Source organism: Puma concolor, chromosome B3, assembly GCF_028749965.1.
Source record: "Puma concolor isolate L17-30 chromosome B3, mPumCon1.1.hap2, whole genome shotgun sequence".
In the NCBI taxonomy this organism is placed as follows: Eukaryota; Metazoa; Chordata; class Mammalia; order Carnivora; family Felidae; genus Puma; species Puma concolor.
This window is the reverse complement of record NC_141672.1, coordinates 45,632,346-45,657,519: the sequence shown is the minus strand read 5'-3', so window position 1 is coordinate 45,657,519 and position 25,174 is coordinate 45,632,346. Positions and strand designations below refer to the sequence as shown.

Genomic DNA, 25,174 nt, shown 5'->3' with positions numbered 1-25,174 from the left:
GTTTTTACTTTATGTTAAATAATAAAATAGGAATTTAAAGCCAAATTGACTTGGTGTTAGATATTTGAAAATAACTGCATTTCTCATTGAACTTAAATGTGTGTACATGTTATTTAATTACTCTGCTGTAAAACCCTGAGTAATTCTAATTTTGTTGAACTTAAATTGCAGTCTTGGTAGATGAACCCCTTATTCACGCAACTGCTTATATTCCTTTGATGGATAATGCCGATTCAAATCCTGTGCTGGATAAGAGAGATACTATTGATCTAATTAAACCTGACCAAGTAGAAGGAATCCAGAAAACGGGGGCTAAAAAATTGAAGACTGAAACTGATAAAGGTAATATGCAGCATGTAGCAATTTGTATTGAAGAAACACGTTTTTGAGTTCTGATGAAGTTGAGTAAATTTTCTCATAGAAACAATGAATGGTAAAAGAATTATAGAATCTTTGTAATAAAAGGTTTATTGGTAAATTTCTAGTCCAACCTGCTAAGTTTTATGGGGCCAGACCCTTGAATTTGCCTTGCCCAAGATTTCACAGCTATTTTGCTGTCTGATGATTTTTCTCTTATGCTGTGGTCTCCTGTGAGGTTTCTGTGCTAATTCACAACCACCGTTCATTATTATTTTACTTTTTTAATAGACTTTTTTTTTTTTTTTAAAGAATAGTAGTAGCTTCACAGCAAAATTGAGTGGAAAGTACAGAGAATTCCCATACCTTGCTCTCACGCACACACATAACTGACTTTTTAAACTTATGATGTTGCTGAACTATTAAAGCCTTGGGCTTCTCTGGGTCTAATGGTTGGCAGTTGGTTTTTAAGGAAAGGAAGTTTGTGCTTTATGTAGGAGCCCCCGAGGAAATTGAGTGAGTCAGGGGATGCTTGATGCGTGGATTTTTTTAAATGTCAGGATTGTTTGTATATATTTGGTATTTGTAAAATCATATTTCCTTTTTTAAAAATTCTGTTTCCTTTTTATAATTATCTTCATGCTTATTTTATCACGTGTAAGGTTTGATTTGTATATCATGATTATTAAGGTTAAATGAGAATATTTGTGAACATACTTGGTACAGATACTAGCATACTAGACATTGGAATGATTTTTTTTTTTTAAGTGAGGGCATACTGGCACTTTATAGTATTCTGTAGTTTGATTAAATTTTAGTTAATATAATTGTTTCATAGTATGTTAAAGATGATAAACACTTTTTCTCTCTTGACTGGAGCATTTTTTAGTTGTCTGACCTGAAATATAAATCTGTTTTCTCTTGGTATTGACTTTCTGGGTCAAGAATTCTTGATGCTTACCTTTGCTGAAGTTATTACTTGTGTCTCTTAAATGCCAATTCTTTTCTTTTTCTTTTTCTTTTTTTTTTTTAAGAAAATGCTGAAGTGAAATTTAAAGATTTTCTTCTGTCCTTGAAGACTATGATGTTTTCTGAAGATGAGGCCCTTTGTATTGTAGACCTGCTAAAGGAGAAGTCTGGTGTGATACAGGATGCTTTGAAGAAGGTAAGCATGTTTTTTATTATGGGCATGTTTGAGAACAGTGATTAGAAGTTCACCAAATAAGACTTTTGCTAGAGTAATAAATTCATATTCCCATCATTCATACTCCAAAGCACATAGTCACATTTAAAAGTTCTGGAATGGCTTCAGAAGTTATTTTGTATATCTATACTAATCAGTACACTTATTTAGTCAGGTGTCTGACAAAAGTGAAGTGCTTATAAGTAAGATGATTTATAGGGCTTTAAAGTCATTTGACACTTAACACTGTACCTTGCTTTGCTCTGCTCTGAAGGGAAGGTAAGGCAATTTCTGGATAGAATATATGGAATGTTTTTGTGACTGAAGATAGCACACTTCAGAGAACTTGGGAATCTTTGCTGTTTTGTGTGTGTGTATGAAGTATCATCCTTCTAAAATAAGTGATTTGGATGGTAGAATCGCTGCTATGATGGACTAAAATTTGTAAACAAAAAAAAAAAAAAACAATCCATGGAGTTAATACTTAATTTCTCATGGGTCAGGCTCACTACATTATCATGTATACTATGTCATACTGGAAAGGTGACAAGTTTTCAAATGTTATTTGTGTGAGGTAAGATGACACGGTATCTGATATTCAATATTAGATGTGGACTTCTCTATTCTTATTCTCAGCACGCGTGTGTGCACACGCGCGCGCACACACACACACACACCCCTCATTTAAAACAATGAGTGGCTTTCATTTTTTTTTTTCTTAAAGAGCACTCGAGTCCAGGCTATCCCCCTCACCTGATTACCTTTAGTAGTCTCCTATTTGTTGTTTCTGTATCATTTCCCTATATAAAGCTAATCTGAATTCCCAGTCTAAATTGTTCTCTCTGCTATTCTTTCTCATAACCATCTGGGCTTTTTTTGTCATAGCATTTATCGTAGCATATTAAGTCTGCTATACCTCCAAGTATCTATTGACAGTGAGTTTTACAAGTCTGGCATTTTACAGTGTAGTATGCTTGTTGGACGGTCTCCGTGTGGTGCCAACAATGGCTCAGTGTAAGCAAGGTGTTCCAGGGTAATCAGGGTGAGTGTTGTAACTGTGTGACTTTGGATACAATATCTGATTATTCTGTTGCAAGAAACTTTCTTGAAATACTTGACTGAAGAATTTGTCCTTTGATTTATTTTAATCGGCTAAGTATATCTATCTTAAAGGGTTTCTTAGTTATTTGTGGGGATAAGGGAAAAGCCTTCAGCTGAAGTTTTTGTGTTACTACCCAGTGTCTGAAATTACTGCTTTTTAAAATTGAAAATAATTGCTTTTAGTGTTCTCTTCTAAGGATGTTGGTAGTGACTTAAGGGGGCAAGAGTAGTTATTTTATTGTCTGAGATAGCTTTGAACTCTAGAGACTGGGGGGTAAATCAGCCTCCCCTTGGTAGTTGTTTTAGGCAGGCCAAGGAAGAAGTTGGAGACTGTTAAAGGTAGTGTTTTGAAATAGACTATTTTGCAGCTTTACTTTTTTTCCCCATCTTTGGAACTTTTTGTTCCAAAATCTAATTATTCTGTGTTTCTCGTAGAGTGGTTCTGTTCTCATCTCCAGGGACGCAGTGTCTTTGTAGGTCCCCAGTATTTGCAAAAGTAAATTTAGTTTCTCCCTCTTCCTGTCATAGGAAGTGTCTTGGTCAGAACTTTTAATAGATATCAAGTTTCCAGGTATAAGTAAATCCCCACCCCTAATACTGCTCCAGAGGAAGAGGGAAGATAAATGCAGGATCACCAGCATAGGATGGAAATGGAGGAGTTAGAGGACCTGCTGGCCAGTTAGATGAGGTAGCTAAAGAAGAGTCTAGAATGAATGCTTGTTTTTGCTCTTGAGTAACTTGGTAAATTGTGGTGACAATGCTATTTATGAACACTTTGCAGAGGAGGAGAGAGTAGAGGATTGTGAAAAATTTTGTGTAGTTGTTTTAGGCATCCTTTGAATCATTGAAGTAGATATATTCATTTCACAGTTGAATATGTATTTCTCTGGAGTTGAAAAAAAGATCATAATGGGTGTGATTTAGGAAAATACTCCACTATCAGCAATACACATGGTGGATGTGTGCTAGACTAGAGAGAATGTGGGGAGTGCTAAGAAAATTCAAGAGTGAACCCTGAGAAACACCAACATTTAAAGGGCAAGGAAAGCCACCACAAAGGATACTGAAGAGGAGTAGGAGGAGAAGCAACACCAGGGAGACAGTGGAATCACAGACACTTAGGGATGGTAGAGAGTTCACCAGTGAGGAGAAAAGTCAACAGTGACATGCTTTAGAGAGATGAAGGATGATAAGGACTGAAAAATTGGATTTGATATCATCAGTGAAAGTTTGATTGAAGTACTAGACTGTAGATAATCAAATGAATAGGAAAGGGGACAGTGTCCACCCTGAATACCTTAGATGGGAAAGGGAAAACAGTAAAAGCTAGAGGGGTTGCAGAGTTGAAGAGATGTCATGTGTTGTATGTGTGCCTGTGCGTGTGTGTGCACGTGTGTGCGCATGTGCCTTACGTTTAAGCTGCAGGATACTTGTGTTTTATATTAGAGTTAATATCCTGAGTTCTAGAGTCAGATTTCCTGGATTCATATCTGAGTTCTGCCACATTGAGATTTGTTTGGACTTAAGTTACATAACCCCAGTGTCTCACTTTCCTCTTCTCCCAAGTGGGAATGATAATCAGGTTTTGAATATTAAATGAAATAATACATAGTAGGTGCTTAGAGTTCTTAGCATACAGTAATTGCTCAAAAATGTTAACGGTTAATGTATTAGTAAGAAAATATTTGATTTGATTATTTTAGTCAGTCATTCTTGGTGTTGACCTTTAAATGTATTTGCCTCAATTATGTGATTTTTCAACTTTAAATTGTTAACTCTTCTGACTCTATGCTATATAATAGGAGGTTTGCCTACTTAAAATTTTTTCCTACCCCTTCTCCTTTTTCCCATTCAACTTTTGTTAGGGATAGCATTTGTTTGTCAGATACTTACAACATTTAATGTTTACTTTGTGACTATAATTTTCATGTTTTAGTCGCAATTCTGCTGGTTAATGGTGGGTTCAAAGCTTGATAACAGTTCTTTTGCCATGGTGTCTGTATTTGTCTCTTGGTTGGCTGAATTTATTTTTCCTGGAATTTCTTCAGGAAAGGCTCATAGAAACTATATTTCCCAGGTTGTGGCAAGTTAAAATGCTTTTTTGTTGTCATTATAGATGAATGATAATTTGATGGGGTATGATATTTCTGGGTTTCACTTTCTTTCCTTGAGAATTTTCCTACTTGCTTTACCATTCTTTACTCAGCTGGATAGAAGTCTAAGAACACACTGAATTTTGTATTCTTTTCATGTATTTTTGTCAGATTACTCTCACAATAAAAACATCTTTTGGGCAACCCACCCAGATGTTTATTTTTTGAACTTTTCCAGTGTCTACCCTACCATACAAACATCAAGGGATTCATTTTCTTTTAAGTTCAGCAGGAAATTTAATATGGTTTTGGCCTTGACTCCTGTGTCCTCTATATTTCTTAGGATAAAAAGCATATCTTTTCAGCCATGAGATTTATCCCTTAAAATAATTGAAATAATGGGTATCTAGTAAGCATATACTAAATCTTTGCCTATTGTCTTTGTGTTTCATGTTTTAATCCTAAGAGAAAAGCTTTTGGTTTATTTCTACTTCTTTTTTTTTTACTTCTCTCCATCCTAGACTCTGTCTCTAAATATATTTCAGCGGCCTGTCTTTTTTTGTTTTCTACTTCTAATTGGATTGTATTTCTGGGATAGTGTTACTTTTACTTCCAGTTTGGGTTTTGCTGGCTCATACTTCATCTCATTCTGTTGTCTTTTCTTTGAGCTTTTCTTGTGAACTTTATTCTTTACTCTTGATTTCCAGAAATGACTACTATAAGATTTTTTAAACTCATAGTGATTTTTTTTTATCACAATTTTTGTCTGCTTTTTGACAATCTTTTTTGGTGATTTTTCTTCACTTGTCATTTGTTTTTTTGTGTTCTCTTTTTTCATGTATCTTGCATAGACTTTTTTTTTGTCTTTAAAAAAAATTTTTTTTAAGTAATTACTTTGAGAGAGACAGAGACAGGATGAGCAGGGGAGGGGTGGGGGGGGAAGGGAGGGAGGGAGGGAATCCCAAGCAGGCTCCTTGCTGCCAGTGCAGAGCCAGACATGGGGCTCGAACTCCTTGAAACTATGAGATCGTGACCTGAGCCAACCAAGAGTCGGATGCTCAACTGACTGAGCCACCCAGGTGCCCCGACTCTGTTTTCTTTTTGATCAGTACTCCTCTTTTAGTGAGGGTGTTCCTCTTGGATAAACTCTGTGCCTGGAGATTGACAATGAAGGACCAATGCTAAGTGCTGTTTTCAGGCTGTGTGTGAAAATAAGTTCTTTTAGCCTTTCTGTCTTACCAGGTAAAAGACTTCACTACAGAGTATCACTATGAAGAATTTCTCCCAACTCTGCCTCACTAGCTGCTTTCTTTGAGTAAAGTTTGTATGATTTCTTCTTCATTCTCACTTCCTTTGCTTCTTGAGATCTCCTTCCCAGAAGATTCCTACCTTCTGTCTTTGTTCCTGATGTCAAATGGAAGATAATTGGTTTTTCCATATGCTGGTTGATTGCAGAGAACTAGGCACCAGGGCACTTCTGTAGTCTTGAGTATATTTTGACAGGGTTGTGGAGCACCTGTGTTTGATCTCCATACTTTTGGCAGTCTTTTCTGATGTTATGCTTTGACATTACAGATGATTGTTTCATTTTGGTTGTTTGTATTTTGGTTTCATATTCCTCTTTTGATCTTTTAGGAGGAGAAGGGAGAGATTGCAATCTTGACTCTGGGTTTAAAACTAGAGTCCTATAATTCTTTGTAAAAAATTTATTTCTTGGTTGATATGTATCCTATTGTATGCCTCAGAATATAGAATGATGAAGTGAATCATGAATCATGAATGATATTTCACTGACCAGGATTTGGCAGTCATTCTACTTTATATGTAATTGTGAACTCTGCATTGGCCCAAGAACATTTGATATTAGATGCTTCATTTTCATTAGCTCATGTTAACTATTACTAATTCTGTATTGATTTCTCTACTGTAGTCAAGTAAAGGAGAATTGACCGCACTTGTACATCAGCTTCAAGAAAAAGATAAGTTACTTGCTGCTGTGAAGGAAGATGCTGTTGCTATGAAGGATAGGTGTAAGCAGTTAACTCAGGTGAGGACATTTTTATATTTAAGGGATATATGTTCTGAATCAGAAGCAGTGAAGGACTTCAGAAACCATGTATAATTACAGATTTAATTATTTGTGTAGTAAATTTATACCCAGTTAAAGTCAATTTCTTATACAGTTGTGGTGGTGGTGTCTCACTTCGTCATGTTGTTAAAGCCTGCGGTTGAATTATGAATTTAAAGTAACAGTGCTTCTAGATACGTTAATTTAAAATAACAGAAACGTTTGCACACTGGGGGCATGTTTCATTTGGATCTGACTTAGAATTAGTCTCTAAGGAAGCACAGAACTAACTAGGTGTGATCTTGTTTAAATCCAGTAGAATAAGTGTAAAACTTATACAGATAATTTATTTATAAAGGTTTTTGTGATAAATATTGGTAACTTTTAATCAGTGAAATTCTTTAAACCCCAGAATTTTACTCCAGGAGGGGGGGATATCTTTAAAAAACTGTGTTAAATAATATAGATTTCCAGTTATAAATCCGTTCTGGGGATGTAATGTACAGCAGTATAACTATAGTTTGTAATAATATGTTGTATATTTGAAAGTTGCTAGAAAGTATATCTTAAAAGTTCTTACCATGAGAAAAAAAATTATAACTATAGTGGTGATGGTGTTAACTAGACTTAATGCAGTGATCATTTTGCAATGCGTACAAATCCCAAACCATGTTGTATACCTGAAACTTTCATAAAGTTCTATGTCAATTATATCTCAAAAAGAAATTATATAGACTGAGAACATAATTGAAATTCTATAGAAAATGTGGTTTTATTCTTCCTGAGGTGCTTGTTTCTCCTTTTAGGAATTCACTACAGTACATGAGGTTTGTATTACTCACAAAACTGCTTGATGACATTAGGATGGCCTCATTTGAATATAAAGCCTTTTAGGTGAATTTGAACTAAAAAAAGTTAATGGAAACACTTGGTCAGATTAAGATTAATCAAAGTTACTAAAATAAGCATGTTTCTTTAAGATTAGAAACCTTAGTATTATGTGACTATGGTTTTTGGACTATAATTTAAAAATTAAAAAGCTATCCACTTTGTGGTAATTCATTAAGCTATACACTTAAGATATATATGCTTTCTTCCTAAGCATATAATATACATCAGTATAACACCTTGCAGATGTATGTGAACTCTTAAGGGCAGCCATTAAGACATAAAAGTTTTAAATTTTGTCAGTTTCTTAGAGGAGGGTGTATAAATTGATCATTCTTGCAAATAATTTAAAGTTGGTTGGCTCTTGGGGTGCTTGGGTGGCTCAGTCAGTTGAGTGTCTGGCCTTGGTTCAGGTCATGATCTCTCAGTTTGTGAGTTTGAGCCCCACATCGGTCTTGGCTGCTGTCAGTGCAGAGCCTGCTTCGGATCCTCTTTCCCCGCCGCCCACTCCCCCCCCCCCCCCATCACCCACGTGAACTCGCTGTCTAAAATAAATAAAACAGAAAGAGTTGGTTGGCTCTCTTTTACTTTGATGATTAATATTCTAGGAGTTCATGATAGTTGCAACGTAAAATGAAATCACCCTTTTGATTTGACTTGGGAAGACAATAAAACTTTGAGTTCTGATTTTTTATTTTCCCTTATTCCAAGCTTCCATTTTGTTGTAAGCATGTCTTCCTTATCTTTTCTCTTAGGAAAGAGACTTCTTTTTTTCCTCTGCTAGATTTTTTTTTTTAAGCTTCTTTCTAAACCCTAAAAGAGAGCTAGTACCTGTGAATAATAGAGAATTAACTCTTTTGCTTTAAAACATCTCTTCCAATAAATAAATAAATAAATAAATAAATAAATAAATAAATAAATAAATAGGTAGAAAGAAAGAATGAATGAGCTATTCTTTCTTCTAATCAAGTTAGAATGTAGAATTTATTCTAGGTTGAGCTCTTTAGCTCTTAGACCAGAAAGTATATCTGGAATAAGAGTAAACAGAACAGCAAAGTGTTTGTGAAGGAATTGGTGTAAAGGTAGATGCAGGTAAATGCAGAAGACAATTTGTTTTTTTTTCTTTGTTTTTTTAATGTTTATTTTTGAGAGAGAGACAGAGTGTGAGTGGCGGAGGGACAGAGAGAGAGGGAGACACAGAATCTGAAGCAGGCTCCAGACTTTGAGCTTGTCAGCACAGAACCTGATGCAGGGCTTGAACCCGCGTACGGTGAGATCGTGACTTGAGCTGAAGTTGGATGCTCAATGTCCCTAACAAATTCTATTTTAAACCTTTGATCTTAGGGGTACCTCATCTTGATTTCAGCTCAGGTCGTGTTCCCAGGGTCATGGTATGGAGTGCCACATGAGGCTCTGCACACGGCAATGAGCCTGCTTGAGATTCCCTCTTTTGCTCTCTCCCCCTCTCCCTTTCCTCTGGCCCTTTTCCCTGTTCGCGCGTGCTCTATCTCTTAAAAAAACCAAAAAACACAAAAGAACTGATCTTAAGCATGTAGTTACTTCAAAATTCATCATTGTTCTATTGACATAATTTTGCTGATGCTAAAAATGTCTTTATTATAAATTATGGTACTTATTTTTTTAATAAAATGTTTTCATAATTTTTTTTCTGGTTTATTCTAGGAAATGATGTCAGAGAAAGAAAGAAGCAATGTAGTTATAGCAAGGATGAAAGATCGTATTGGAACGTTAGAAAAGGAGCATAATGTATTTCAAAACAAAATGCATGTCAGTTATCAAGAGACTCAGCAGATGCAGATGAAGGTATATTTTTACTTTTTGAAAACAAAATGAAATTTTGCATTCATTTAACTAGGAAACTTTAAATGCCTAATATGTGCAAGGCAGCGTGCTGGGCTATGGTACTATAGCTAAACTGGCTCCCTATGTGTAAGTAAACACCTTTTCTAGGTGCAGATGAGGAAGAAGCTGGAAGGTGACATGTAAATATACTCCATTACAATATTGTAGTCCCCCCTCCTTATTCCTTTTCACTTTCTGTGGTTTCAGTTACCTGTGGTCAACTGAAGTCTGGAAGCAGATGATCCTCCTTCTGACATAGTGTCAGAAGGTCAGTAGTAGCCTAATACTATGTCATAATGCCTATGTCATTTATCTCCCTTCTCATCATGTAGGCATTTTATCATTTCACATCATCACAAGAAGGGGGAATTCAGTATAATAGGATATTTTGAGAGGGAGAGGAACACCTTCATGTAACTTTTATTATAGTATATTATTAAAGTTCTGTTTTTAGTTGTTAATCTCATAACTGTGCCTGATTTATAAATTAGTGATATGTGTGTGTAAGGAAAAACATAGGATACCTAGGGTTTAGTATTCTGCAGTTTCAGGCATCTGTTGGGGGTCTTGAAGGCAGGTATTCCCTGTGGATGGGGGGATTACTGTAGAGGTAACCAGTGGGCGCTTTGGAACCATTGGGAGGAAAGGTGGAGAAGAGAAAGGTTATAGAGCAGACTTGTTAGAAATGATATGTAAACTGTATTGAATGTTTTGAAACAATCAGGCATTATCAGAGAGTGAAGAAATCGGCACTGGGTTATTACTTGGTGTGATTCCTTAGTTCTGTCCTTAGAGGTGATGGGTCCATGGGTCTGTGTTGGGGTCCAGGATGGAACTTTTTAATGCGTGCTACTCAGGTGTTTCTGATAGAAATTGCCCAGTGATAACAGTTTTTGAGAAATGCAGTAGCAGTTGTGTTTGGAAATCAGTACTAGAATGAGGAGAAGATCTAGAGATATAAATAGAGGCCCTATCTTAAAGGGACTTGTATACTGAAAGACTGGGGAGCCGCTAAAGGAGTTTAAGCAACTCAACAGTGTGATTTTATTAGCAGGTTTTTTTTAAGTTTGTTTATTTTGAAAGGGAGGAAAGTGCATGAGCAGGGGGAGGGGCAGAGAGAGAGAGAGAGAGAATCCCAAACAGGCTCTGCATTGTCAGCACAGAGCCCGACTTGAACCTGTAACTCACAGATCATGACCTGAGCTGAAATCAAGAGTTGGATGCTTAACTAACTGAGCCGCCCAGGAGCCTCAAGTATTTTTAACTATTACTCTGGTAGAAAGAAGTGTGGAAAGTGGAATAAGGAATAATTGGAGGGCTTTTGCAGGAATCCAAGTCAGAGAACAAGGGCCCGAATCAGATGTTGACAGTGAGAGGTTGAGTTTGAGTGATACAGAAGAGTTAGTAGATGGGGCTTGGTGATGGAATAGAGAGAGCAAGAGAAAAATTATAATGAAGGATGACTCCTAAGGTTTTTGCCTAAGTGACTTAATCTCTTGTTACTTTCACCTGTCTTCTTTCAACATTACACAAAGTTCAGTTCTTACTGTCTTTTCCATATATTGATCATTTTCATGATTCCAGTTAGCCTGGACCCATGGTTGGTTGATTGGTTTTTTTTCTCTCTCTCTTTTTAAGATTGAAATACCACTTTTACTATTGATAAAGAGGCTATTGAAGAACATGGTTTGGGTCTGCTTGTCTGGTGATCTAATAATATTTCCCCTAATTGAACTCTCTGACCCAATGATTTTTTTAATTATTTCCATTACTAGTTGATGCTTCAAATTTGGAAGCTCTTGTCATCACCTTAAATTTAACATATGTCTAGAATCAAACTCTTGCTTTTGATCAAGTTGTTTTTATTTTCTAATATTTGAGGCATCATTATCCTTATGCTTGAATCCTTTGACTTCTCTCTCTTGTCCAGTTCATAGTTTGTTCTGAAATCTTAAAGATAATTTATTTCTAGGTACTCTTGCATTCAGTTCTTAGCTATTACCTTAGTTTATTGTTTCATACTAGTATCATTATAGCCCCTTTTTAATAGGTCTCTCATTTCCATTTTAACATGTAATATCAGGTTTTTGTTTGTAAGATACTATTCTAATCACATTGCTAGTCTGCTGAAAATTTTAAAATTAATCTTTACTATTATCTAAGTCCCAGTGTTTTCCATGGAAATAAACTAATAGCAAAAAAGTAGTGAATGAATCTGTGGTCCGGTTCTTCCCCTGTCCACTGCTCTCTGCTTTCATTTGGCCCAATCCTCTCTCTTTCCAAACCCCAGCCATTTGAGATCTTCTTTCCCATTAATAAATAGTTCTTCTTATTGAAGAACTGATTTTCCTACTCTCAAGGGATCTTTTCTGTTTCTTAATTCCTACTTCCTAGTCAAGTACTTATAGCACCATCTTTTATTGAGGATGGAAGGTGATTTCTCATTTTTCTTTCCTTCTCTCTCTCTCTTTTTTTTTATTTAATTGCATTTAGAAGCCAAGATATAGGTTCCATATGAAAAGTTCTCTGAAAAATAGAAACATATACTTTAATTTCTCTTAACTGAATAGGTTTACTTAAAATTATTAAGATTATTTCACATTCTAAAATAGGGCATATCCCTATGGGAATATAAGACTCAGTGTTCTTTATCTTTTGGTCCTGTAGGTGCGAAATAAGAGGCCATAATATTTTAGTAGATTTTTGTGTGATAAATTTGCCATCTATTTGGTTATAGCTCAATGTGTAACTTAATATAAATATGTTGAACATATTTTCAGTTTTTATTTTGATTACTTTTGATTACTAAATAAATACTAAATAAACTTTTGATTACTAAAATCTTTCATTACAAATACTGCTAACCTAAAATTGATATAGGTTTAAGATAGAGTTAATTCTATATGAGTCTGTTGGGTAGGAACAAAATTCAGCGTCTTATTTCTCAAACATCTCTACATGTATTTATTTTACATTTCCAGTATAAGAGCAGCAAGCATCTACTTGCATTCTTGGATGTTGTGGCAGCTTGTATTGACTTTGCATTCATCACTATCAAAATATAATTCTTCCCTTAAACTTCTTTATATTTATTTGAGAAGGATGGTTCAGACTTCATTCTATTGATGCTTTTTACATTCTCATCATAATAAAGTTTCTTTTAAAAGTTAGCTTTGGCAGTTATTGTTTCTAAATCTTATGTTTGTAAAATAATTTTAGTTCCAGCAGGTTCGTGAGCAGATGGAGGCGGAGATAGCTCACTTGAAGCAGGAAAATGGCATATTGAGAGATGCTGTCAGCAACACTACAAACCAACTAGAGAGCAAGTATGTTTCCAAATGCCTTATTTTTAATTGAATGGCAGAATATTTTCATTAAATGGCAGATATTTTCTTGAGCCATCAAAATGTGTTTGATAGTAATTGGTTAGATTTCTGTATTTTACATGTTTTTAAAATGAATTTTCACTATTTTTTCGCTATGTGAAGAACTTCTTCAGCTAAACTATGTGATAAATACAATGCTGGCACAATGGAACGTTGTCTACAAATTTGAGACTGCATTTATAAGTTTTAAAACATCTATCCCCTTTAACAGTAGTTCTCAAACTTTATTATTCTGAAGAGCATCTGACATGTTTGTCAAAAAAGCATATTCTTGAGTCCTACCTCTAAAAGATTATGATTCACTGGCTCTGAGGTAGAGCCCAGGAGTCTGCATATTAAGACACATTCCTCGTGATAGTGATGAAATTGGCTCTGGGCCATACTTTGAAAACCTGTACCTTGGAGAAGACTAGTAGCATGCTTACAAGAATAAGCACTCCGACTGATTTTAATAGATTTTCAGAACACCAGTTTGAAGGTGACAATGTTGACTTATGTTCATGAGTGTGTAGTCATCCATTTCTCTTGATTATTTTATGGTGATTTTGGAATCTGTGTAATTGTTACCAGAGTGATTCAGAGATGATACTCAACCAAACTTCATTATTAGTAGTTGCTTACAACTTTTCTGTTTCGGTTGGCTATAAGTGGAATTACTAACTCAGAAAAACTAATAGAAAATATGTTTTGTTTGTTCTTTTTATGTGTTTGTAATAATAGAAGGTTCCTAATCCAGTTACTGTTTTCAGGCAGTCTGCTGAACTAAATAAACTACGCCAGGATTACGCTAGGTTAGTGAATGAGCTAACTGAGAAAACAGGAAAGCTCCAGCAGGAGGAAGTCCAAAAGAAGAATGCTGAGCAAGCAGTTACTCAGTTGAAGGTGACATATTCCCACCTTTATTTATCACTTCATAAATAATGTAGATGTTAAACTTAGGGACCTAAATATAAATATGTATGTAGGTTTGAGAAACGTAGGTTGAGTCTTAAAAGTCTAAGCACTCTGCCTGTATAGAAGCTTGTGCATAATGAAAGAACTGAATATAGGCTTGAGTTTCAGGTTGTAGACTGTCTGAAGATAAGAAAAATGAAATTTGCTGATTGACAGATATAAGCCGAACTTCATCTTGCATATAGAAGTTAGGTTCATAAGGGTGAGGCAAAAACCATGTAGTTAAAATTACCTTCAATACCACTTATCCATAACTTGGACTTTTCAATAAATTCAGTAGAAACTATTTTTCTTCGAGCATTGGAATGGATGATTTTCCTTTGCTTTAGCACAAGACCAGGAAATGCTCCAGTAGCTTTCACTTGGCCATACTACATAGTAATTCATAGTAATTCAGTTGAGTCAGTTTCTTTAGATACCAGAATGCTACTTAGTATCATGAGAAGGTCATGCTGAAATGTGATACATGGGGTTGCTCAGGCTACGGAGGAATAGATTTGTTCCTTTTGTATCTTACAGTGTATATACATTGAATAGAATGATGAGAAGTGTCCTTTCTTCCTTTGGGGGGAGGATTTGTTGAACATATAGTTCAATTTGTGTAAAGTCAAATGTATTAGATTCTTAGGTCTTGGGTAGAATTCTTCCTGATAGCAGTTCCAGAGTAGGAGGGGTTAAGAGGGCTTTGACAATAAATGAAGGTGGAAAATAGTGCAGTTTTTATTTTTTTGAAGTTTTCAAAAAAACAGAAGTCCCTGTGGGGGATTGATAAAATTGTCCTTTCTTTTATTTAAAATTTGTCTTGCTGGTGTGTTTGCTGCTGGAACTTAGGAATATGGAAGTTCTGTATGGATATGGATAAGCATATAAATGATGCTGAAGGTTATAGTCATCATTGAACTCTTGTGCTGTACCTCAAAATAGGAATTTTAGGTACCTACTGAGATTTACCAGTAAAGATACCATCCTGTCTTTTGATAGCCAGTTGGCTGAAGAAGTAAAAATGGATAGCTAAATGGATCAGATCTATACATAGTAGTAGTTACAGTTATCTATCCGCATTCAGTTTCTGTAAATGCTGCATATTGGAGGATAGAATGGCTGTGGCTGATAATATCTTTGCAGAAGTCTGGGCATATCTGCTTGTTTTAGTAATGTAGGAAATGATTTGTTGGAATAGGTGGTTTTATGACAGGACTAAAGATAGAGGATGCTTTGTTTTTTTTAATTTGAAGGTTTGTGATTGTGCTGACTTACCCTTTTTTCAGGTTCAACTACAAGAAGCTGAGAGAAGGTGGGAAGAAGTCCAGAGTTATATCAGGAAGAGAACGGCAGAGCATGAGGCAGCACAACAAGGTAAGGTGAAAAGGTATTCATGTAAATTTAGTATATAGTCCTGCTTAAAATCTTCTTCCCTCTGTATATGAAGAAAGAATAATCTGACCTTTTTGTTTAGGCCAATAAAAATAGCTTTTATACTTTCAGAGTACCTTTATTTCTTTAAGAGTTCTTAGAGTTTTAAAATAAACTCTACTAGCTTTATCTTGAAACATTGAGTTGCAGATAAAATTATAGTTTCTAAGGTAATAGTAACCTAGCTGTGTGTTTCCTATCTGAATTTATTCCCTTTGGTTCCTTGATTACTTCTTTATTTTTCCTTTGTAAGGGAGGACTCACTTCCTGTATGGTGGGGGAAAAAAAGGCATTACCATTCCAAATAATTGACTTAAAACAGTCTACTTAAATGTTAACTTTCATTATGTATTTATTTTTTTTTAAGTTTATTTATTCTGAGGAGAGAGAGAAAGAGAAAGCAGGGGAGGGGGCAGAGAGAGAGGAAGGGAATCCCAAGCAGGCTCTGTGATGGCTGCACAGAGCCGGACGCCGGGCCCCGTCTCACAAGACGTGAGATCATGACCTGAGCCAAAATCAAGAGTCAGACGCCTAACTGACTGCGCCACCTATGTGCCCCTCATTACTTATTCTTAATTTGATGAATCCATCTGGGAGGTAATGGAGCTTGTATTATATGTATTATTCGTCTCTATTACTCCTTTTCTCCCACAAAAGAGGCAGTGAGCTAGTTAAATACAGTTCTAAGCAATAGGGTAGGTCATACGGACTTTTGGCTTTTTAGACCTTTGGTTTCCTCTGATTCCATACACCTGGCACCCCTCCACCTCCCTATTTCCCTTTGGCTCAAAATAAATATACCCAAGCTATTTAGAGGCCTTTTTCTTTATATATAAAATTTATGTTTAAGATACATTAGCTTACTTTTATTTATTTTTATTTTTTTAATATAATTTATTGTCAAATTGGTTTTCTTACAACACCCAGCGCTCATTCCAACAAGTGCCCTCCTCAGTGCCCATCACCCACTTTCCCCTCTCCCTCACTCCCCATCAACCCTCTGTTTGTTCTCTGTGTTTAAGAGTCTCTTATGGTTTGCCTCCCTCCCTCTCTGTAACTTTTTTTCCCCCTTCCCTTCCCCCATGGTTTTAAGTTTCTCAAGATCCACATATGAGTGAAAACATATGTTATCTTTCTCTGACTGGCTTATTTCACTCAGCAGAATACCCTCCAGTTCTATCCACATTGCGCAAATGGCAGGATTTCATTCTTTCTCATTGCCAAGTAGTAGTATTCCATTGTGTGTATAAACCACATCTTCTTTATCCATTCATCAGTTGAAGGACATTTAGGCTCTTTCCATAATTTGGCTATTGTTGAAAGCGCTGATATAAATATTGGGGTACATGTGCCCCTATGCATCAACACTTTTGTACCCCTTGGGTAAATTCCTAGCAGTATTAGCTTACTTTTACAATTACATTTCGTCAGTGAAGCACACATGAATTTTGATAAGAATTGTAGCTGTAAACTATGTATCTCTCTATAAACTATGTATGTCACTGTAAACAGTAAAGCTTCACTCTGACTAGAAGCAGTCACTTTTGCTTTTAGTATTTTCTGTCACTTTTGCCTTTAGTATTTTCTGTCATATTTCTAAATAAGCATATTATTTGTACTTACACTGTTACCTCTTGATAGGCATCTGTTGACTTTGTATTACAGGAAATGAGGACTTAACACTCCCACACCATTCCTCCCACCTTCCCAACATTCTACCAGTAATGGCTATGCATTCTTTTTGATTATATCAGCATTCACTGTTTGCATCATTAGGACTTTGTGACTCAATCCTGAGCCAAGATAAACATTAAAACTGCAATTCTTCTCATAAACAATATTAATTTCCTAGAGCTTATTATTGCTTTATGTTTTTAACTTGTTTGATCCTCATTTTCTTATTTAAAATTTTACCTGTGGTTATACTCCTCTTACCATCTTCCCTCTTCCACCTTCACAACATATGAAGTACTGGAGAATCTTTTCAGTTTTTTGGGGGATATCCCTCTGGAGTCCTCTATCTTCCCGTTCCAGTACTTGTTGTTTTCTAGGTTGGCTCCATGACTGTCTTCCTGAGACTGCCTATTGTTTGAATACTCTGTCACCGCCATCTTTCTTGCTTTCCTCTCTCGTTTAATAGCATATCTTTTAGTAGCATAAGAGTATGCCTTTAAGTACATTTGTTGAGGCTTTGCATATCTGAAAATGTTTTTATTCTTTCTACCTTCATGCTTGATTGGTAGTTTGGATGTAGAGTTCTAGGTTATAAATAATTTTCCCCCACAGAAATGTGAAGGCATTCAGTGTTCTAACTTTTACTATTGCTGGTAAAGAAATACTGTGCTCTTTCTAGTTCTAATCCTGGATATGACCATTATATGTTTAGTTATCAAGAGTTCTTTTTTGAGTTGTGTTTCATTCTGTTACTAGTGTCTTGTTAGGGCATTAATAGATTTTCTTAAAATGTGATATGTGCACACGCACACACACACACACTCTTTTTCTCTCTATATGCCTCCCTTCCTTGATGGTAGTGGTGGTGAACTTGTTTATGTTATGGGGCCAAAGGCAGCTCTCATGATACCTGGTCTCTCCGTTTCCTGAGCCTTTCCAGATTTCTGGAACACTTTCCCTTTCCAAGTTAGTGATCATCTCTCCATTTTATCTTAATTTCTGTGATTTGGAGTTACATTCATACTCTGATTGCATCAAAGATAGTTTGTGCTTGTTGCTTATTTTCTTTGTTGTTTTGGGGTCATTGCTAAGAAGAGAAGTAGGCAGACAAGTTTTACTTTATACCAGCGCATTTGTTAACCATCAGCATCTTTCTCTGTTTTCCAGGTAGGAGAGTATGGGGAATTTATAAGAAATATGCTAGATAACTTCCTAAGTGTCTTTGGGGGAAATGAATGCTTTCAAGAAATGATACAACAGTTTTAAACATTCACGTACCATTCGGTTAACACATTTATTGAGTATGTACTATGCGTAAGCCTTGGACACTGCTCTGGGCATAGAAAAAAGGCAATCTCTGATCTCAAAAAGCTCACTTCCTGGGTGAGGAGAAGAGTTAGTACAGAGTGGCAGGTTCTGTGATTAGGTAAACCAAGGCTGCTCAGGGGAGCCATGTGCAGGAGGGGAAGAAGAGGAAAGATTCAAGGTGTGTTCTCTAGAGGAGATAATGCCTGCACTAAAGATGAGTAGTAGTACCAAGCAAAGGAAGAGACCTTTGTAAAATGCAATGTTCTGTTACAGATTTACAGAGTAAATTTGTGGCCAAAGAAAATGAAGTACAGAGTCTTCATAGTAAGCTTACAGATACCTTGGTATCAAAACAACAGTTGGAGCAAAGACTAATGCAGTTAATGGAATCGGAGCAAAAAAGGGTGACCAAAGAAGAATCTTTACAGATGCAAGTTCAGGTATCTGATTTTCCCTTGCTTTTATTTTATTTAATTTTTTAATTTTTTTAAATGTTTATTTTTGAGAGAGAGCACAAGTACGGGAGAGAGAAGGGAAGACAGAAGATCTGAAGCAGGCTCTATGCTGAGAGCAACAAGCCAGATATGGGGCTTGAACTCACAAACTGTGAGATCATGACCTGAACCAAACCCCAGATGCTCAACTGACTGAGCTACCCAGGTGCCCCTAGTTTTCCCTCTTTTTAAAAAATAAAGGTGGGCAGTGGCTGGATGTGTCTCTGTAGAAGAGAAAAGTTGGTCTACTTTATCCTAATTCTGGAGTGCTGATGAGTAATTATAGCTTAATCTTTAAGCAGTTGTCACGATATGGTGTGTTTGTGTGCTTAAAGATGTCCTCTTTAAGCACAGTTTTAAATTCTTTGTGTTAGATTACGAACAGCACAACTTATTATTAATTTCTACCTTATAAATCAACTCTCAAAATATATGCCTAGTGATTGTTGTTTAAATTATGCCTTTTGGAATCTAAGAATGCCTTTTTAAAGATAAGCAGAAGTTTATACCTTATTTTGTTCATATATGTTGGTGTATTTGTTAACAGCACACTTTTCTCCTCTCTCCTTTTTGGTTGCTATTTATGAAAGGATATTTTGGAGCAGAACGAGGCTTTGAAAGCTCAAATTCAACAATTCCATTCCCAGATAGCAGCCCAGGTAATCGTGCTTTTTTAAATGTTGTTTATCATTACTAACAGCTGCTGCTTTTTGTTTGTTTCCTTACTGATAGCTTCCTAGCCACTTAAATAGTCATCTGAATGCCTGTTGAGTGCCAAGCACAGGATTAGTAGTTGGGAGACTAGTCAGTCAACAGTGATGATCCTGATTGCTCAGCACTCTGATAATTATGTATAGTGCTATGGGAAAACACCAAGAAAGAAATCCAAATCCAACTAATGGAGAGTTTTTACCATAGGAGGAAAAAATGTTGATAATCTTGACACAAAACAGAAGAAATTGGCCAAATGGTGTTAAGAATAGTGGTTTATGTGTTAAAAATGCTTGCTGAATATTAACTAGCCATAAGGGAAAACTTTATATACCCTCAGAGGGTAGCAGTATGTTAATATAATATATATTAATCTCAGGTTATATATGCAAAAATTCACTTTAAAACTTATACTTCTGTTTAGTAAGTGGGAATACCTTCCAGAGTTTTGCAAGTTGTGTTGTTAGACCTGTTACTCTTTGGCAACATTGCTGTGCCACATAGATATATTCTAAAGCATATATCTCTATAATACAACATTAAGAAAAAGAAAAAAAGCTTCTAAGTACTTATTTCTCAGTACTTACTATATACGTACTGTGAATTTTGGTTTCAATTCCTCAACTTTAAAATTCAAAAAATTGTAGAGAAAGTATTAGCTTAGAATAGAAGTCACTTTTCTGTGTTAAAAAGCAGCTTTAATGTTAACAATTTGTTTTTAAGGTTTATGCAAAGTCAAACTCCCAAACTTTTGGGACATTTTTGTTTTTTTCTACTTGCTTTCTTTGTAGAAACTATCATCTAAAATGAATTGGGTAAGAATTATTACTATAGGAAAGGGTGTCTATATATATGAAATATACATGTATATATAAATTGTCAACTCAGAGTGGATTGAAATCTTGTTATTAGCTGAGAGGTAGCTCTAGAAAATTTATCAGGAATTAAATATTTAGAGACTGCTACCAGTATGTTTTTGAAAAGTGAAGATGAACATGTGTATTACCAAATGACTTGGTTGTTACCTTAATCATGAACTGTATCATTTCATTATTGGAAATAGTTACTAAGATAAGATGAAAAATGGCCTTTCTGGATATTTTTCCTATGTATTTGTTACTTGTCAGTTATACAGTTCCCAGGCCTGGCAGTTTGTTTTATTTGAACTGTTCTGTGCTATCTAATTCCTTAATACTGTTTGTTAGTGATCAAAGTTGCTTTCAGAATAATGGCTACTATTTATTGAACATTCATGATGGGCCAGATACTCCTCTAACAACTTGATGTACATTAATTTCTTTTAATTTTTGAAGCTCTATTTGATTATTGTACAACTTTTAAACTTTCTTTTAAATGCTTTTATGTTGACACTGTTCTTCTTTCTTAGACCTCTGCTTCAGTTCTGGCAGAAGAATTACATAAAGTGTAAGCCTGCCTTTCTACACTTCTCTTATAATTACTTAGTTACCACTAACTGATACCTGTTTTATCAACACTTAGGATTTACTTTATGTTCTAACTTGTTCCGAAAATACTCCCAACTAGATTTGGAGCGACTTTGCTCTCCTCCCTCCATCAGTGAGTTGAGTTCCTAAACATTGCACATTTTGTGTTTTATGTCCTTATTGTAAAAGAGTTGAGGAACCTTTCTTTTATTTGGACTTTTTGCCGTTATGTAAGAGAGAATTGTGATTTGAGATTAATGGAAGTAAATTACTTTTGTGTCTAATAAGTAGTTGTACCCACTCTGTATCTTAACTATATGGTGGTATACCCAAAACAAGGTTCTGTTTTTAGTGTATTGTTTAATTTGCTTAGACATGAATTGCTCGAGTTCAGAAGACCTGAAATCTGGCTTTGGCCTTGCCAGGTTTGTAAGCTTAAACAAATTACTTCTTTTCACCTCAAGTTTTAAAATAGGGGTATGTATTTTAGGGAGTTGTAGTAATACATATGATAGTTATTACTAAACTGGAAGGAGCTATAGAAATGGAGGGTATGGCTACATGAGAAATGATTTAAATAAGCATGACAACATTTAAGGCTTTTAATCCCTTGAGCTGTGACTTGACTTGTAAACGTTTATTGAATGTACAAATGTATTTCCTGTTAAAGGATTGCTGAAAAGGATAAGCAGATAAAACAGACTGAAGATTCTTTAGCAAATGAACATGATCATTTAACAAGTAAAGAGGAAGAACTTAAGGTACAGTAATTCTTACAAATGGCAACAGTATTTTATAGGCATTGAATTTGTGATGGTAATCAGTATGAATGTCTATCAAGAATGGAAAATACCCTGCATTCATTTTAAAAGTGTCTATGTCTTTTCTACAAGATCCTCTTTAGCCTTCTAAGAAAAGTTGAGAAGACTTTTCTCATATGCTATAATTCACGGTAATTTGGGAAACATGCTACGTAACAGGATATGGTTTCTCTTTCTGTTTTAAGAAATTGTAATTTGAGACCTTTGCTTAGGTAGAAGAGATGCTTTACAAACTTTAGGGTTAATTATATTAAATATTTTTTAATATTTTTCCTTCTTGTAGGATACACAAAATATGAATTTCTTATTAAAAGCTGAAGTGCAAAAGTTACAGGCGCTGGCAAATGAACAGGTAGGTAAATCTTCATTGCTGTTGAACATTCACCTCAGAATTTCACTTAGTCTATACTTACTTGCATTGGTATTGCAAGTCCTAATTTCATATACATAGTAAATATAATGGTTACTTGTGTTCACCTAATGTTTATTGTTGAAAGCCTCTTCTATTTGACCATGACTCTCACAACCCACCTAGATATTGCTGTTTTCATGTTGAAACTAATGTTCGATCGAATGAGTTGACCACTTTTAGGGTCTCCAAGGAATCCATTACAACATTCTTAATGTGCTGATTTGTTTTAGCCTTCTGCCGTTGAATCAAAAAACTATACCTTTATTAGGGTAAAATTTGATCAGTGAGAAGTATAGAATATTGCGACAGCAAAAAGTATTACAGAAATCTGTAGGATATTGCTTTAACTTTTATTTACTCCCAGATATATGAAAATGTAGCTTTTCAGTATATAAAACTAAGTGAACAAATAGTTTTGAGTGTTTCCTGAGAAATAATGCAGTTCTCATCTCATTTCAAACACAGGCTGCTGCTGCACGTGAACTGGAGAAGATGCAGAAAAGGTGATTGAAGTATTGCTGTATATGGAGCCATCCTACATTTATGTTCAATTGTAGAAATTACTGCTACTCATAACTGATAGTTGTGCATGTAATTTGTGTAAACTTCATGAATGTATGAAGTATTTCAATTGATTTTCTTTCTCGTAGTATTCATGTTAAGGATGATCAAATAAGATTGCTTGAAGAACAGCTGCAATGTGAAATTTCAAACAAAATGGAAGAATTTAAGGTGTGTGATTAAGCTTGTCAACTGAGCTTAGAACGACCTTATACGATTTCAGTTGAAGTGAATCTAGGAATACTAGGGTTTTTTTTTTTATTTTTTTTATTTAAGAGAGCATGCTAGTGAGCATGAGCGGGGGGAGGGGCAGAGGGCTGGAGAGAGAAAGAGAATCCAAGGCAGGCTCTGTGCTCTGCATCGCTGAGCCAAAATCAACCCACTGAGCCACCTAGGTGTCCCCTAGAAATACTAGTTTTTATATGAAATCAGTCTGATGCAGTGTGACTATAGTTTATTTGGGGGCTTTTACAACCAGTGCATTTTATCATGTACTTCTTGTCTAGACTATCTTATCTGTTCCTTTTTTTGTTTGTTTTTTAATGTTTATTTTTTTTTGAGAGAGAGCACAAACGGGGGGAGGGGTAGTGAGAGAGAGGGAGACACAGAATCTGAAGCAGGCTCCAGGCTGTGAGCTGTCAGCACAGAGCCTGACGCAGGGCTCGAACTCAGGAAGGGCGAGATCATGACCTGAGCCACCCAGGTGCCCCATAGACTATCTTATCTGTTCTTATAATAGATGTTTGAAACTCGTTTTGCCTCAGTGTTTGCAGTTTTTAGTTTGTGATGGTTTTAACTGCCTCCATTGTGCTAGTTTCTGGTCATGGCTGCTCAGCTTGAGGATTGTAAAGCATTCTTATCACCAGGTTGCATCTCTTCATGTGCATGAGATTTGCATTCTTCTTCTTTTTTCATTTATTTTATTTTTTTAGATTTTTTTTATGTTTATTTAGTTTTGAGAGCGAGAGACAGCATGAGTGGGGGAGGGGCAGAGAGAGAGAGGGAGATGCAGAATCCGAAGCAGGCTCCAGGCTCTGAGCCTTCAGCACCGAGCCCGATGTGGAGTTCCAACCCATGGACTGTGACATCATGACCTCAGCCCAAGTTGGACACCTAACCGATTGAGCCACCCAGGCGCCCCTTTTTGCATTTATTTTATAAGAATCCCATATATACTCCCTTATCAAGGCAGGATTTCCCAGAATCCAGTGGCACAAACTGAATTCTTTGAAATACACATGAAATAATTCTAAGCACAGTGTTAATACTGTTTTCAGATAAAGCACGTGACTGAATTGGGGGCTCAGTAGAAACTGATGATTTTGATTTTCATTGTGATGAAATTTAAAGTGGTGTTCATGAGTACACGCCTAAGATAATTCTTGAGACGTTTGGTGCAAAAGGTGATTTTACTAAAGCGTGGGGACGTGACCCGGGGGCAGAAAGAACTGCACTGGGATTGTGAGGTGTGACTATATACTTTTAAGTTTGTGGAGGGAGTGGGGGAAGTAAGTTTCTAAGGAATTTTGAAGCAAGGCTTTCAGGATCTTGAAGGGACTAGCTGCTGTTAAGATAAGGTTACTTTTAGTTTTTAATGAAACATAAACATTAAGGAAGGCACCAAGGCAGCAATGAGTTTCTTGAGGAAGGTCACACTCTGCATGTTTCAGGAGTTTATCAGTGGGCTGCAAGTTGTAAGGAAATTTAATTTAAGCTGCATTTCTCTTACCTTTGTTTCCCTCATCAATTGTACATGTACTTTATATATTACTACTGTGTTTCTGTGTTTTGGAAATATATATTGAAACTGGAAAATGAAACCACATGAGATTTGTATTCTTACGTTTGTATATAATTCACCTGTCACTTTATGAGTACTTGAATAATATGGGTTGTTTTTTTTTTTTTAACCCATTCAGATGATTGCTTGGTTACCTTTTCTTAATAAAACAGTAAACTCTGAGATTCTTTCTTTCAGATTCTAAATGACCAAAACAAAGCATTACAGTTAGAAGTCCAGAAGCTACAGACTCTTGTTTCTGAACAGGTAAGGCTTTTGTGAATCACAGGGTAGAACTATCCTAATATTAACAAGATCTGGTTCTTCTTAAATATTAACCAATGCATTCTTTTTGAGGAGTTTTACTTAAGGGATAGGTAAGTCTTTTCATTGCATTTCTATTCATCTTGTGCTTATCAGGTGCCTAAATTAAGGGAAATAGAGTTTTTCTTCCCTGAGAGGAAGCTAATGCTAAATAGGATACATAAAAAGCATTTAAGTCCTTTTGATACAGTTGGCTCTCAGGATAAAAGTCCTTACATTTTTGGAGCCTCACCTTTTTCTCTAAGGCAACAGTGGCTTCTTAAAAAGAGAGTAAGTAGGCTTAACACTTGCTATCAGCACTTAAAAGCAATTATGTTGATCAAATTGCTTAACCCTTC

At 35.7% G+C, this 25,174-nt stretch overlaps 1 protein-coding gene across 9 annotated transcripts in view; it reads left to right on the top strand.

Moving 5' to 3' along the window:
• The window catches only part of KTN1 (kinectin 1), a 109,556-nt gene that overhangs the window by 41,949 nt on the left and 42,433 nt on the right, over positions 1-25,174 (top strand). For all 9 annotated transcript variants that reach the window (XM_086709681.1, XM_086709689.1, XM_086709687.1 and 6 more), the window contains exons 4-18: positions 172-342; positions 1,392-1,522; positions 6,665-6,781; positions 9,374-9,514; positions 12,773-12,879; positions 13,689-13,821; positions 15,162-15,249; positions 18,562-18,728; positions 19,373-19,441; positions 20,881-20,918; positions 21,609-21,699; positions 22,043-22,111; positions 22,637-22,674; positions 22,822-22,903; positions 24,711-24,779. In XM_086709681.1, coding sequence (XP_086565807.1) covers positions 172-342; positions 1,392-1,522; positions 6,665-6,781; positions 9,374-9,514; positions 12,773-12,879; positions 13,689-13,821; positions 15,162-15,249; positions 18,562-18,728; positions 19,373-19,441; positions 20,881-20,918; positions 21,609-21,699; positions 22,043-22,111; positions 22,637-22,674; positions 22,822-22,903; positions 24,711-24,779 — 1,511 coding nt within the window. The remainder of the gene's footprint in view (positions 1-171; positions 343-1,391; positions 1,523-6,664; positions 6,782-9,373; positions 9,515-12,772; positions 12,880-13,688; positions 13,822-15,161; positions 15,250-18,561; positions 18,729-19,372; positions 19,442-20,880; positions 20,919-21,608; positions 21,700-22,042; positions 22,112-22,636; positions 22,675-22,821; positions 22,904-24,710; positions 24,780-25,174) is intronic.